We start from the raw sequence: 16273 nt of genomic DNA, 5'->3' as shown, positions 1-16273 counted from the left end.
CTTTAGCATAATTTCTTCTTCGTGACCTCACCGAGCTACCCTCTTAAGGAATTTTTAGCGGTCAAACTGAAGTCTTGTTTCGTTCCTTTTGTTTCTGAACTTAGATCGCCATCCTCTCTGACACTCTCCTCTTCGTGGCTCTGCTCAGAGAGGACGAATCGTCGCAGCGTCGTGTAAGAACAATCAGCTCGCTTTTCCTGTACGCTTCTTCTTCGTTTTTCGTCCTGGAGATTGAAGCCTCGTTATGTCAGAGCTGCCGCGATTTCGGGGTAATTCCATATGCTCTCTGGCTGTGTACCTACTGTTGCTACTTCTCCTTCTCTTCCATCGCTTTTTATATCTACCAACACCAAGACAGGTCTTGTTTTGGACAGAACAAGGTCGTTCGACTCTTACATTTTAAGCGATTCGAAATGCGAAGAAAAATGTTACAAGTTTGGATTCTATCGAGTGGAGTAAAATGAAATGAAATCATAATCTATTTCATGTAAATCTTAGAGATCAAACTAGAACGCTCCTTGAGGCTACTGCACTATATACAGCTTTGTATCTGTACAAGACTTACCAACGTAAACTATACGTTATCCTATAATCCAGCGGTTGAAACATTAACAGAATTTATTACAATTGTGTATAATAGTAATGTATTTTGCACGTTACTTTATACACTGTTATTCGAGCATTAGTAAAAAGAGTGAACGAAAACTACTGTTAAAAAAATATATTCAGTCCCTGGTTACCGAATTAATTCAACCACACGCAGAAATTTCATTTTTCTACTTGCAATGTGTCAGAGACGCATATTCGTATGTATATTATGTCGGATAAAGGACAAATTATCATTGGTTGTTTAAACTGTTTATAGATGATTATGCACATATATACATATAGCAACTATTTAATTTATTATCTCCTTCTTCCACGTCGCTTAATTTTAATAAAAAAATTAAAAATACTGAAAATGTTAAATTTGATTGTAGTGATTATAGTAACCAGAGTCTATACGTGTCTTTATAAGTGACAGAAAATAAAATACACGTATAAACCTGAAAAACCATCAGCAAGTCTCTGAGAACGAGGTTAACGGCATCGACCGATAATACAGAAAACTAGAGGTCGGATGAACCGTGTCTGAAAGGAAAGCAAACTTTTTCTTTTTTTCGTCAAACATCAACCATGGGACGAGCAGTATATATCGATCGATTTCTTACTGGTCGCGCTACTAGGAATCAATCAAGCCCTCAGGTCGTCGATGCTCTTCTTAACCGACAGTCAGTCTAGAACGTTTCGTGAGAACGTAACACAGCGATTTCCACATCATCTATTGACATTTTCTCCTTCTTCCAAATAGCAAAAAAAGCTCAATGGTAGAAAAAAAAAAGTTGCTGACACAGCATTCGTTTCGTGGCATTTTTTGTGAATGTCTTTCTGAGTGTCGATAATAAACCATCGAGCACACGTGCTTTCTTCTTCTTCAAACACGATGGCGTTTGCGATCGATTGCGATTTTTTGCGTCTTGTCAAATCTTCTTCGAGTTTTCCTATCGTTTTATAAACTACACACTTCGTATCACGCAACACTTTACATCCGACATTTTGTTCTTTATATTTTCGTACCATACATTTTTGGAATAAAATGGTGAGCTTTCGAAAAATTAGTGTTGACTATAGACTAAATACAATTCTGTTCAGTAAACCTTCTAGACCAGTCGAATTTGCCTTCAAACTACCCAAAATTGGGAAAAATGGTAAACAGTATATTTTCTACGAAATGATTTTTGTGTGATGTTGTGATTTTTAAATGATAATTTAATATAATATATATAAAATAAATGAATTTTATTACATAATTTAGCATTTCCTATCTTGCAACGAAGTTTTAATGAAATGATAATTATGGTTTTCTTTTTTTACTTGTTCTGTAGGTGAGTGTACAATATCATTAGACATATGGTTTATAGGAGATTAATCTACTCATTGATGCATAATATATGTATTATTCATTATAAGAATTAAAGATAATATGTTCTACAGGTTGAGAATGCTCGTGTAGCAGAGCATTGATTATAGAAATAATTGTTTAATATATTCAAATATCTTTTAAATGATGCTTTAAAATTTCATCCATTCTTATTGTTTAATTCTTCTTCCGCTCTTCTTCTACCAATTTTACGTATACATATGTATAGTCTTAATATAACTATAGTAAATATAATATAACAATAACTATATTTTGTAATTCTGAATGGTTGTAAATTCTCATCAAATCAATGTTTTAAACAAATGTCGATACGCATAGTATCTGTGCATGAATTTTTCTATTTTACAAAAGGTGCATTATGCAGCACGAATTTATTCTGTACAATATTGAATTATCTTGATATTTCTGAAGAAGAAACTGTTTAAAAAAAATATGAGAACGGTGTTTCATTTGTGATTTGCCGCCATGCCGCCATTATTCGTTTGCTTTGATTCGTCACGGCAGTAATGTATCTATAGCTATGCATAATCAACACAGGTACACAAGTGCACAAGTAACGGCATTATAACTCTACGACTTGACATTACTGTAAACTGTATATTGTATACTTTTACTGGTAACGCTGATGCGAATTAAAAATGCCCAAAGTACGTAGAAGTAAGAAACCTCCGCCAGATGGTTGGGAATTAATTGAACCGACGCTAGAAGAATTAGAACAGAAAATGCGAGAAGGTAAGAAGAAAAAGAAAATACAGGTTATGACTAGAAGGTTATGTTGATAACGAAATGTTTCTATTTGCTATACGAAATACAATGTCGCGAATAATTATCAACTCAACCCTATTTCTAGATTTTTCATAATATTAAAATAAAAATTTACAAAATCTTTTATATAATTTCATATTATAGTATAAAAGAAAACTGAAGATACAAAACAAATAATATTTTTTTCTTTCGAAGTCTGGGAAAAATATCAACTTAATGCTGATTTTGTTAAGTTTTCATTTAATGTTTAGTGCGTCATCAGGACTCGACGATAGCCATCGCAATAATTCTATTCTGAAATCTTGAAACCATTTTTTGTAACACTGATTGTATAAATAGGAGCGTCATCTTATTGAAAAAATTGTCTTTTTGTCTCCTATTCTGTTTATAAAAGACAATAATTTGCCATGCAACATCTCCTGATATCCTATAACGTTCAATTTATCCTTTACAATAACAATTTCATTTAACACATCCAGCCATGATTGATGGTTTCTTGGAAATATCGAAGAGATAATGGGAATCTAAATGTGTTTGAGTCTAAAATTATTCTTTTAAATAATTCTAATCTATTGATGTTTGAATCATAGCTGAAACGGAACCTCACGAGGGCAAGCGAAAACAAGAATCTTTATGGCCCATATTTAAAATTCACCATCAGAAATCACGATACATATATGACTTATATTATAGACGGAAAGCGATAAGTCGCGGTAAAGTATCATTGATTATTTCATTTCCTTACTTTTCTCACTGTTATTTACTCTTTTATATGTTCTATGTTTTCAGAATTGTATGATTATTGCCTGAACGAAAATATAGCAGATAGAAATTTGATAGCCAAATGGAAGAAAGTGGGATACGAAAACTTGTGCTGTCTACGTTGTATACAACACAGGGATACTAACTTTGGTACAAATTGTATTTGTAGAGTACCTAAGGGCAAACTCGAAGAAGGCAGAATAGTGGAATGCATTCACTGTGGATGCAGAGGATGTTCTGGATAACATTTAGCAATGACTACAAGATACGTATTTATGTTTCTGTTAATGATATTGCATTGTATATTACCTAAAACTGTATTGCATAATATCGATGACCTATGAAAGTATCAAGTTATAAATTAAAAGCGTATGTACCTTTATTATACCTTATAATTCTCTCTAATTGTACAATTCTCCATCTCTACTGACTAATTCCAAGTATTTTTAAATAGTCTAAAACAACATTGTTGTTTTTATGTAATTGCAGACTTCTTACATTTGAATTTATCATATAAATAATTGAAATGTATGGACGAATTAAAAACTTTTCATCTGAAGTGAAATAGAAAATAAACTTTGGTTGGTATTATTAGATCATAAGTAATTCGCATGAATGAAATGAAGTCAAACTTTGAATTTTTGGGTAATCCAATTTAATTTGTATTCTGTAAATTCATTTGTAAACTTAATATGTACACTTTATTTATCTTTTAGAATTAAATAATATAACTTCAAATATAAAGCACATTCTGAATAACATGTAGCGATGATAATAAAGATGTGTTTATGTTCTTGCTAATGGTATTGCATCGTAAAGTACCAAAAATCTAATTTAAATTGATTACTTGTGTTCTAACAATTCCAGTTCAAAGTTAACATAAGATAATCTACGTATGTATAAAGATTGAAAATTTTTTAATTATTTTCTAATAAAATAAATAAATCTCTGTTCGATTTGAAAAAGTAAAACTGAACTAGAAGCTGATGCAAGATATGTATCATATCGATAATATATAGATTTTTCGTATAATATAATTTTTACCACTGATTTCAATACTTTTAATATGAAGTGAACGATAACTTTTAATTCTGGTATTTTTTGTAAAGTTCTGTAAAAACCGTCTGACATTCTTTATGAGTAAACGTTTGTGTGTATTGGTTATTTAATATAATAAATCTTTTACCCTTTCGCCAAACTGTAGCAGTTGGTGGTGAGTCACATATCATTTCTTTAATAGGATGACAAATCGTATTTGTTCTTGCAGATAAAAATGAAATAGCCGATCGACATTCTGAAACGGTGAAATCTCTTTGAGAAGTTTGTGTAGCGATTCCAATAATTTGCCAAGAATATTTAACACTACATTTGTAGACTGATTCGTCATCGAGAAGATTGCTTTCCTTAACTAAATTGTCTAAAAGTGTCTGTGACGTTTGTGAACTTGTACCAATGACCTGCCAAGAATATTTTATCTTGCACATACGGCCGTAGTGCGAGTTTGTACTATCTTGATATTGAGATCGATTGTTCCGAAGAAACGATAGAATCGAATGGCCAATGTTCTCTCGAGAATGATGCCGAAAATTACGCGTAGCCAACATTTTACTATGCATAGTCTCTATCGTATCGGATCCGTTCATTTTTAAAAAATTGTCTGATGTCGAAACATCAAACATGCTACACTGAAGTTGATTAAAGGCTTCCGATTCGATATGTGTAATTGGATACTTTAATTCTTTCCCACAATCAATGATATTATTAGAAATTGTTCCTCTTATGGCTACGTCGATATTTTCTAAGACAGATTCACAATAAGGATCAAAAATACATTGTTTTTTAACGTCTTCTCTCTTCGTGGTCGCTGTTGGATTTGTTGAACTTAATGTAATTGAAACATTCGAGGTGTTCCTTGACATAATTGAATTATTGATATTGTTTTCCATCAGATGTATCTTTTCCTTAGAACTTGATGACAAATATTTAGTCCGAGTAGTATCATTCTGCGATCGACGAATAACATTTTCTGATTCGTGTAATTTCAATTTTTTATCATTACCGTTTGTTTTTGGAAGATTCGATGAGATGCGATTAATACCGCCAATTCTTGTTTTCTCATTAATTTTATCCATTTTCTTCCGTTTACTTGTTTTAATTGCGTTTTCATCCATTGCAGGAGAGTAACTTTTGAACGAAGTCAAAGGCAGATCAGAAATCGATGAAGGAAATATCAATATTTGTTGCTTTTTAATTTCTGGTTGCTGAGAGAAATTTACTTTCTTAATGTTTACAAAACTGTAACTTTTATTAATCGAACGTAACCGTTTTTCTGATGTTTCTACTTCTTTGTGTTTACTTACTATATTAGTCTGAAAACACATTAACGTTGCATATTAGGCTATGAAATTTCACTCTATGCGAACTTTGTTTTAATATTATCGACTGGAATAGTAATATAGAGAATGGAGTTCTTGCAACCGTTAGAAACAATAACTATTTTACCTTTTATTTAATATTGGATAATAGTAAAACATTTAATTGCGTTTATTTGATTTTATTGATATATATATAAGAAAAAAAAATATATATATATGTTGCAGTGAAATTTCACTTATGATAGCGTAAATATAATTTTCTTTGATGATAGAGGTTTGCTTTAAAAAATGTTCTCTTTAATTTTAGAAATCTTGTATCTATGCGCGCGTAGGAGAAATCAAAAATGGAAAGACGAGAAAAACAATAACTCAGCTTAGATGAATAACCTGGTTCGGATAGGGTATTGGATCTGTACAGCTTTTTACTAGAAGGCTATATGGTTTCTTTAATAATGGCATCGTTGCGCCGTTATTACATTGGTATAACTTAACGAAGTCCACTTTTGGTACGGAAAAATTGCACTGCATTGCATCACCACGTTTCTTCGTAAATATGGTCCTTGTTATCGGTACAAAAACATTTTCCGTAATCACTTCCACTTTTGGTGCAATCAATTTTTTCGATTTTAACGAACTCCGTATACGGTTGCTTTTTGCGCTACCTTTTAACTCCATTGCCTTTCCTAATCGAATGTTACATACTAACCTTTCCAGAACTAAATAATTTTTTAGCCTGTAATATACATTAGGATGTAATAATAAAAATTACTTTTTATAAATTATTAATTGTAGAAACGGGATTTGTCGCATAGTATTGTAGAGAAGACTATAATCCACTAAAATTTACTGAAGATGAATACATTTATTGTCGATAACTTACTTTAATTGTTAATTGATATTTTACTAAAACACGATGTTGCGTATACATAACATCAAATGTGAAAAAAGGATATATGATTTCCGTGTGTTTATTTCACTTATGCAATTTACTTTTCAATTTGTCACATCTCCAAGATAGGTGAAATTAAAGACCAGTTTTAAGTAAGTGGGAACGAAGGTTAAAGTTAAAAAAAAAAAAAAAAGAAATAGGAAAGAAAAGAGAAAAGCCGCATACATTTTATCGTAATTCTCTTATTTCATATGAAAAATTTTCATTAGATCTTCATTAATTCTAGTAATTCCACCTGTTTCCAAAACAGCTGGTCAAGTGCTCTTGCACTGCATTGGTAGAATGTGATGCTACACCATTCTACACGAACCATCTCTTATTGTGTGTAGAGTTTCACGTGCCCAGAAATGTTCGTTACGTATATTTGTTGTTCCACATTTATTAAATGTTGTCTCATCAGTAAATAATATCCTTACGGGGAAACTGGAATTGCGTTAAATTTTCCGATTTGTTGTCATTTGCAAAGATTATTTCTTCTTGAATTTTCTCGAATACGATGCAGTGTTCTATCTCCCAGATTCGGATTGTCGTGCTGAATTCGCCTTATCTTTGAAATATTTTTGCGTTGGGTATAGTCCTATTGAGATATTTTTTCGGCGTATAAATTTTGCACTTTTATGCTATTACTGTCCGCCGCACCGTAACAAAACTGTATGTCCGAAAGTTCTCTAAATGTATACATATTGTAATAAATATGGCTAGAAATGTCGCTATAAATACAACTACACTGCACACAACACTCACTACGCGTACAATACACGCACTACACACACAATGCACTCAAGTAACACCCTAACTTGATATTTTCAGATCTTTGAAGGTTCTTCGTCGACCGTTGGAATGATTCTGTTCTTCAAAAATTGTTCCTACCCTCTTGCTTCAAAATGACTAAAACTTGGCAATGGTTTATTCCGAAAAAAATTTACGATATAAGGGTATGGTACTGAGAAGGCGAACAGGCTGTGCACCAAATATGTTTAAAAATAAGCGCAAACCTATTTTGCACAATTTTCAAACTTTACATAGCTAGGGATTTATTAGTGATGGTCATTGGGAAAGTGGACTTTCTGTTTATAAGATGGGTTTCGGAAATATCTCAATTCTTCAAGCCTTATTGTCTTCAGTTTTTATAACCGTAACGTATTTTAAGCATGGAAAGAAAAAATAGCATAAAAAAGAAGCATAACTCTTGCATTTATTATTTAATTTGGAGCAAACACTGTAACTATATTCGTGGAATAATATAAAGTATTAATTCAACATTGTGTAGGAACTGTTGAAAAACTAACTATAAGTTTTTCGGTAAATATTCACTTTTCATCACAAAATTTATATCTTATATATATGTGTATATATATATATATATATATATATATATATATATATATATATATATATATATATATATATATATAACGATAAGTTTGTTCATAATTACAAAATTCTACATTATGAAGATTAAAACTGTGTTACCGATTACTTCGCCGGATCTGCTCCGAAGGTAAAACATTTTTAAACAGGAAAGAACGTTAGTCCGCTATCCGTCAGAAATGTTTTACCATTGACTAAAAATTGGATAGAGCATGCATGTAATGCTTAAGAGTGTCCTACGGCTGTATTAGTACTGAGTGTCCTACTGATTATGTAGTCCCTCGTACTATCCTAGTATCACTTGCGACATTATCGGTTCAGTATAGAATAAGATATCAGCGTTATTGGAACGGTAGGAATTATAATTAAGTCAGTGATCGATATATTCATAATCGGGATCGAACTATATTCTATATAAACCATTCGGACTATGAGAATAGTGAGTAAGAGGAAAGAGAGGTCCAGACAGGTTTTATTACGGTCTTGTAGAGGGTAATTTTATTCTGTATGTTTAGTTTGGAGCGTCGGCCCGTGAGCCAATAGAATTTTTTAGTTTGTCCTTTAGTTGCTTCGTTTTATCTGAGATGTGTTTTTTCCACGTTAGTCTCTTGTCCAGGGTCATGCCCAGGTATCTGACTGAGTCCCTGCTAGGAACTGTTGCATTGTTGATGGTGACTTGGGGGCAGGTTTGTTTTCGGTCATCGCTTATGCATAAAAGATTAGTATTTCTAAAAACGTATACTAATTAACGAAACAGTATGTGAAACTAAGTTTCAAAATTCTTTAAATTATCAAACTGCGGATGTTTCAAAAATATACACCATACACGTGTATAATGCTGCAAAATATATAAAATATTCAATCTATAGTATCTATCATAATATACATATTAAGTAAGAGAAAAAGTCTATGCTTAGATTTTATTCCTTCAATCGTGTTCATCAAAATATCAATTTGGATAACTATCCGAGTCTAGTTATTATGTTCACCGTTTCCAATTCTAGCCTTATTAATAATTTCCGACTCGTAAGAAACTGAGAAGTTGCTCGTATTATAACAAAGAATGGTTGATTCCAGTTGTTGTCATTGAAAATATCATATCCAAGATAACCTTCGGAAATAACCATTCGATCCGAGAGTTATAAATGTCGTGCGCATCCCTACACCATTTTCCCCAAGTTTGTCCTTTTCGTCCTCTGCATCGTATCTCGTAGAGTCCCAAGGTAGGAGGAGAGAATCCGGAATAGTTGCCGGGAAAATGACCGTCCTGGCTTGACGTGTGCTAGGTTATGACCTGAATAGCAGATTACCCGTTTACGAGGCTACATTCTACCTTCCTCCGTTTTATTGAATTCAGGGAATACCGTGCGCATCGCGGCTTTGACGCTACAGAACACGAACCTATCTAATGCAGAGTTGCGTGCGATATGTTGGCAGCTTGGATTTAACAAAAACAATATTTACAGTAGATGGAACTAATATATAATATGTTGTTGTAAACAACAGCTTCAAGAAGTAACACTCATTGATATTTATTCATTGACTTTATTCGTAGAAACGAACTGCTACTTTTGAATCACGAGTGATTCGATCACGTTCGTTGCCACTTACCGTAATTTTTTGTATTGATTTGTGATTTTTCGTGATCGCTTCTGATTGGTGGAGAGTATAATACGATTTTGAAATCTAGAGAGAAATTAATAGCTTACTCTTCAAAATACTGATATAGGATAAAGAAGTGAAAATATGAGGAAAACGTAAAGTAATTTTAAATTAACATTATCAATTACAAGAACATCATTACAAGATTACAACATTACAAGAAACATAAAAGTATCTTATAAGAAATAATTCAATTAAAATCAAGAATTACGATCACAGTGAGCAAATTCACTCAAGATAAACAAATTATTGTTCATAAAAAGTATTGTTCATAATAAGAAATTTACATGCTAATTAAGTGACAGAAAAATGATGAAAAACAAAAACAGTAATTGCTTCATATTACCTTAATTCTTCTTCGAGATGAACATTGTAAACTATTGAAACAGAGTAAAAAATATTCACTTCTGGTATTGTCGAAACATTAATCTCCGTTTGCTGCGCATATGACGCAATACTGAAAATGGGATAATTCATGTTTCCTACTGCAACTCATAATCTTTTACGTTATCTAATGTGGATATTTTTATTGCCTAACTATTTGTATTTTGATAATTTTGTATTTTTGGTTGTCATAGAATCATTAAGGGAGTAAGGTTAATTCGTACAAAAAAAGGCATGTTTTTGTGAATTTTTTGTGACGACACAGTTAAAAATCTCTTTTTTAAAACCAATAGTACATTAAAGTATGACATTCGAAGAATATTGTATACAATTTTCACGGAGAAATATTAAAAAATACGGCAATGGCAGCAATTATTCGGATGTGTCTCGGAAAAAAGTATATTGCGGTGCCCTTCAGAACTTGGTGCTGGATCATCTGAAATCAAAAAATCAAAGTTCATTCGTTAGGTAACAGTTTTCCACAGGTAACGCTGGAAGGGTTTTTCGAAATTTCAATTTTTCACTTTTTTGGAACACTTTGAAGGGATAAATTAGCCGACTTTACGAAAATTTGCGGCTAATTTGTTATTGTACAATAAAAATAATTAACAAATTTGAAAAAATTCTACAGCGTTACCTCGTAAATTATGTACAAAAATAGTGTTCAAAATTTCAAAAGGATCGGTGCAGTGGTTTTGAAGTAATTGGGGACACCGACTTTGAAAACGTGAGTTGTGGGGAAAACGCTTTAAAGTTTTGAACACTAAAAAATCTGGTATAAAACGTTCATAAGGGAATTTTATCGGCTTACCTCACACTGAATCATCAATGCCAGGTCCATAAAGGATGTTGCTATCATCCATGATAGCTCTTCGGTTGTTGCTACTTTTTCTTCTTTTATAGCAGATTAAAAAAATCGATTCGCTATTTCTCTTACATTCGAGCACATTTCTTTCGCGTAATCATTGTACGTCGGTTTTGATAAAACTTACTAGACAAATCCATCAAGCCGCAGAACTTTTCACAGCCAACTAATCCAAGATCTAATATCCTCATCGCAAAAACAAACCGATAATTAACATCGAAAGTACCAGAGTTTATTTTTACACTAGACGGAACATTTGTAATCTGTTTACGACATTCGCACGACACTTTGATGTTAAATCCAAGGCCTTCTTTCTTAGTCGAATGAAAATTTACTTTTCCATCACATTTCACACGCTTCACTAGCGTAGCAATTGTTGAAAAGTCCTTCGTAACTTGATCTTCAACGGTCACTTTTATTTTTTTAGCTGACGCGCTACTTGTTGAAGTGCCTTCGTATTTACGTTTATGCGGAGGTACAATTTTTCTAGGTCGATATAATCTCGAACCAGTTGATTGTCTATCAGATCTTGTAACTTGTTTAGGCATTTTAGAAATAATTTAACACAAAACTTAATGAAAATGGAGCCAAAATGATGCGAAAATAGGAACGCACGTGTACGTCTGCTCGATAGAATATTTACTCCTACACTAAATTTTATACTCTACATTGACAAAATATACAGTACAGGTATAAGGAGTCGTTAAGTACTATAAATAGATCTGGGGGTAAGATTAGGTATTACGTCTTACGATTAGGTAAAACGTCTGCCAGGTAGCAATAGCACGCTCGGGTCGGGTAGGTAATAAAATCCGACATGTATAAAAATACTTGTAAATTCGTCAATTTTGCTCCAATCGACTTGAAATTTTGACACAATATTCTTAAGATGTTATGCACTCAATTAAAAAATAAAAAAATGCAAAAAAATTTTTAAACTTAACCCCCCCCCTCTTAAGCTTAACTTTTATTTCCTATTTTTCCTTGCTCCATTTGAATATGAGTTCCATTTAAAAAACAATCGCTACCGCAGTTATACCGTAGTCATTCTTGTCTTACGTTACCATTAACTTCAACTTCAATTACATTATTTATCCTCAACGTCTTCTCTAAGATCTAGAAATGATACGAGATAAATTATAATCAATTTGAGATGTAGTTGTTGTCCGTGATACTTGTAGCTGCTGGCTGAAGATGTAGACGTCGCTATGAGATACTGCTGCTTTCTTCTCATTTATGTGCCATGGAAGAAAAGTCGGACTACGGGCGCCGGGATTCGAACCCGGATCCCGAACGTTCGTAACGCCCGGTAGAAGTTAGTGTCGAGATCTTTTTTTTTCATTTAGTTGTTTACATTCACAATTTGTCTGATTTGGACATTTGGTAGAATTTTTTGGCTGTTTGATTATCATGTGGGTGGCTACCCCCAGCGGGGTACTATCTTCGTGTTTGTTAGGTTATATCCTTTATGAGATCTGTTGGGTGTTTCCTTTTTAGTCTTCTTTCTATGCTTGATGTGTTGATCGTTTCCACTGCCAGCCGATTCGGGTACGTTGCTATTCTTTCTCTGTACCTTCTTGCACATCTGCTAATCTCCTCCTTGACCGTTGGTATTCCCAGGTCTTTCCGAATATCCTCGTTTCTAACGTACCATGTGGCGTTTACTATTGTGCTAAGAATTTTAGCTTGCATTGTCTCTATTTTGCTTATATGACTCATTGCTGCTGTTCCCCATAGTGATATTCCGTCCGTCAAGATTGATTTTATGATCGTTAGCCAATGCATTTGTCTCCTTGCTATCTGTATTTTGTCTATTATTGATTTGATATGCTGTTTCCATGTGAGTTGTGTATCTATGTGGAGTCCTAGGTTGACTTGCCTTGTTTGTATTATGTGAGTGCCGTTCAGAATGTGTGAATGTAATATGGTTACATTTATTGGGGTTTGCTTTAATTTGTTTAACTTGTAGCCACTTTTCTATTTTTCAGCCAAAAAATTCTACCAAATGTCCAAATCGGACAAATTGTAAATGTAAACAACTAAATAAAAAATAATGTCGTGAAATCGTACGTTTGATTCTTATTTAAAAAAAAAAAAAAACTTTTCTATTTTTGTGATATGTTCTTGTAGTAATGTAACTGCTGTTACAGGATTAGTGTGCCTGACTAGTACAGCTGTGTCGTCCGCGAATGTCAGTATTTTGCTATTAGTTAGTGTCGAGTGGCGGATATTTTGTTGTCGAGTGCCGCCACAAATTCTATATTTACTACATTGTTCTTGGAATTCTAATTGCTCGTAGAATTTTAAGAGCACTCCCTTGTCGTTTCTATTTTAGAAATCACCAGCCACAATTACGTTTCCGAGCGAAATTATTGGATACTCTGTACCTTCGAATTATCTTTCATCATCATTATCGGCTGTCGCGTACGTGCAATTTCGAGTCATAAATTTAGGTTCAAGCATGCTGCATAATTTGCGTACAATTAATGGACGAGCGAGTGTAATCAGAGCGCGATAATTACGTGGCGATAATCGAAGCTGGCGAGGAAACGCGTACAAACTAGAAGGTATTTTTCGATTCTTATTCGCTTGGTTCCCTAGGTTTGTATCTTCGAAGAAAAGTTTTGCCAACGTTTTAAAATCAATATTTCGTTGAACTTTTGAGATTTCCAACGACGTCGGTACTCGGATAAAATCGAGCGCAAAAAGCCAAGGACGTGCACAAACGATCTCGAAACGAAAGCAAATATTAAAGTTCTCTCTTTCGAGCGCTCCTGAATCTTCTAAAAGATGCAGCAAATGCAAAGGAGGAAAGAGGGGTCTTGCACGGAGCAAGTACGGCAGTTTCAAAGACAGAAGGGTGGTTTTTTGGATACAAGGCTGGCACCCTTCAAAGGAAGAAGGGAAACTCGACGATTGCTCGGTCCACTTAAAGTGGCGCCTAGCGCTTGGCGATGAGTCAAGTAGTGCGTAGAAATAAAGCCAGCAGCGGGAAAAGAGGGCGGAGGAAGAAAAAGGAAAGGAAGGGGCCCTCCTTCCTATTTTCCCCTCTCTTTTCCACCCACTTCCTATCCCTTTTCTTTCTCGTTCTCTATGCTTCGCCCATTGGTCGAATAAGCAGCGTTGCCAGGCGACAGGAGCACTGGCGACCCTCGAGGATGTCACGCAACGTGCACGCAAAGAGAACGAACTTTTGACCTTTTAAGGGTTTCTCCAACCACCGCAGCTCTACAACCTCTTCACGACGATGGTCGTATGGACAGTTTCGGGGTTAATGTACCCCGTGGAAAGCACAAAATTTGATGGACGCGCATCAAGTAGGAATCCGCAATTTATTCTTATCAAAACAACGTGTAGCGTACAAAGTAAAAAGCAGATATACGTCTATCGTGTAAAAATTGATTAATTGAATATTTATTTAAAGAAATTGTCAAGATGTTTCCTGATTGTCACAACCTTCCGAGTGAGACAAAAATTTCGTCCTATTGTAATCGGATCATGATCCTTGCACCATAACACATCGCAGCTAAGCAATGCAATTTTACCATGACTATACCATAACTATAGATTCTATTGAACTACGCGAACACAGTGGCCACGGATATACAATGGTTAAAGATTATGTTCAATTGTATGAATTGACAATGTAATTAATTACAATGGTTATATAATAAATTACTCTACGTGTATACCCGTGTATGTATTTAAATACATAGGATTGGATATTATTTAGTTTCTCTGAATCCGGCCCGCGGTATTAGATCTTCGTTCGGTAAGATGCAGATATTCGCCATCGGCCGTTTGACAACCTCATTAACTGTCCTTATTGAGATGATTTTGGTAACGCCATCCTTGTCTTGATGCAATCTCGGTAATACGGTCGAACCTCCAACGTAAAGGAGGAAGGCAATCCTCCTTCACCACCACTATAGTGCCGAGGCAAAAATGCTCTGGAGTAGCGATGCGAATAGCATCCACGAAATTTCCACCGTTGTTGAAATAAATTTCTCTAATTTATATAGAATAATTTCTAAATTTCTCTGCGTGCAATGAACCACTAAAAAGATTTTAAGAATGGACTCGTAAACATCGACCGACTGCAAAGGATCATCCCTCCATAAAATATGTTACAATGACCATTGCTCGGGTGTTATAAGAATTTGATTATACAATTATACACGTCTTAACGCCGTGCCCTGTATGAATTCTCTAATTTATCGTCAGCTGTGCGCAATGGACGTTTGAGCCTCTCAGCGCTAGCTAACAATACAAGACGCGATTGTTTTTCTGAGGGTCGCACTTATTGTTAGTATGTTCGTTCAAGAAACGCCTCCAAATCTACTAAAGTTTCCATGCGGCATTATAGTTGTCGTCGGACATTGCCAATGCTTCAAGCATGCCAGCAGATTCTCTCTTTACTACAGACTTTAAATATAAATAGTGAAATCGTTCGATGATGCTCAAGCATTTGTTTCGATTGATCAGCGATTCGAAGTTATTGCGGAAGTACAAACAAGTGATGCGTGAAAGACAGTAGAATGGACCATAAATTTATAGTAGCCGCGGCTGCGGACACTGCAGGAGACGCACTCATTTCTAATTGCCTGATTCGCGCTGTTAAGCGCGAGTGGCCTTTCGAAACATATAATGATCTATATAACTGCGAGCCTCTTGAATCAATTCACAATAAAACGCTACAACATTTTCCGTTAATAAAATGTGATTTTTCTCCTCCTCACTTCCCTCGACGAGGAAGGAATGAATTTGTTTCTGAATATACAGAAAGCGGTCAATCTGCCGTGCGCACCTAGTTGTCCAATCATTAATGGTCTCGAGAGATGCCATCTTTCCATCCATTCTCCAGAAATATTTAAATCTCAAGAGGCATGCTCTAGACACACTGCGTTGATTTGTCAGCGTATTGAAAGCTTCCTCCCTTTCTGGATCCATCGTTCAACGCAAAACAAGCAATATACAAAACTCGACTCACTGCAATCCAAGTTCACGAAGATGTTTGTTTGTTAACGACTGCAGGTTCCACACCTAGCTACTGCGATGAGCCTCGTCTTGAGTTTCCAGTACACTGATTACCGATAGATATCACTCTGTCAACTGATCTCTGGGTCCAGAATGTGCTTCCTTCTAATCTGACTCTCGAC

The 16273-nt window shown here is 34.5% G+C and overlaps 3 protein-coding genes across 3 annotated transcripts; 1 reads left to right on the top strand and 2 right to left on the bottom strand.

The window, feature by feature from the left end:
• The first annotated feature begins 2518 nt into the window (after positions 1-2518).
• LOC117232422 (protein BUD31 homolog) lies at positions 2519-4102 on the top strand. Its single transcript, XM_033491776.1, has 3 exons — positions 2519-2713; positions 3337-3459; positions 3536-4102. The coding sequence occupies exons 1-3, from the start codon at positions 2620-2622 to the stop codon at positions 3751-3753; spliced, it is 435 nt and encodes a 144-aa protein (XP_033347667.1). The 5' UTR covers positions 2519-2619; the 3' UTR covers positions 3754-4102.
• A 491-nt stretch (positions 4103-4593) lies between these two features.
• Positions 4594-7370, bottom strand: LOC117232423. The gene is made up of 2 exons (XM_033491777.1): positions 6271-7370; positions 4594-5877 (listed from the first exon to the last, which is right to left on the bottom strand). Exons 1-2 carry the CDS (start codon positions 6556-6558, stop codon positions 4594-4596), a joined length of 1572 nt encoding a protein of 523 aa, XP_033347668.1. The 5' UTR covers positions 6559-7370.
• Positions 7371-10624: 3254 nt separating this feature from the next.
• LOC117232426 lies at positions 10625-11808 on the bottom strand. The gene is made up of 2 exons (XM_033491780.1): positions 11061-11808; positions 10625-10685 (listed from the first exon to the last, which is right to left on the bottom strand). Exon 1 carries the CDS (start codon positions 11660-11662, stop codon positions 11183-11185), a length of 480 nt encoding a protein of 159 aa, XP_033347671.1. The 5' UTR covers positions 11663-11808; the 3' UTR covers positions 10625-10685; positions 11061-11182.
• Positions 11809-16273: the final 4465 nt, after the last annotated feature.

This window comes from Bombus vosnesenskii, unplaced genomic scaffold (genome assembly GCF_011952255.1).
Source record: "Bombus vosnesenskii isolate JDL3184/JDL3185 unplaced genomic scaffold, Bvos_JDL3184-5_v1.1 scf7180000013288, whole genome shotgun sequence".
NCBI classification, from domain to species: domain Eukaryota; kingdom Metazoa; phylum Arthropoda; class Insecta; order Hymenoptera; family Apidae; genus Bombus; species Bombus vosnesenskii.
The sequence above is the reverse complement of the archived record's forward strand: the minus strand, read 5'-3'. Positions and strand labels throughout refer to the sequence as shown.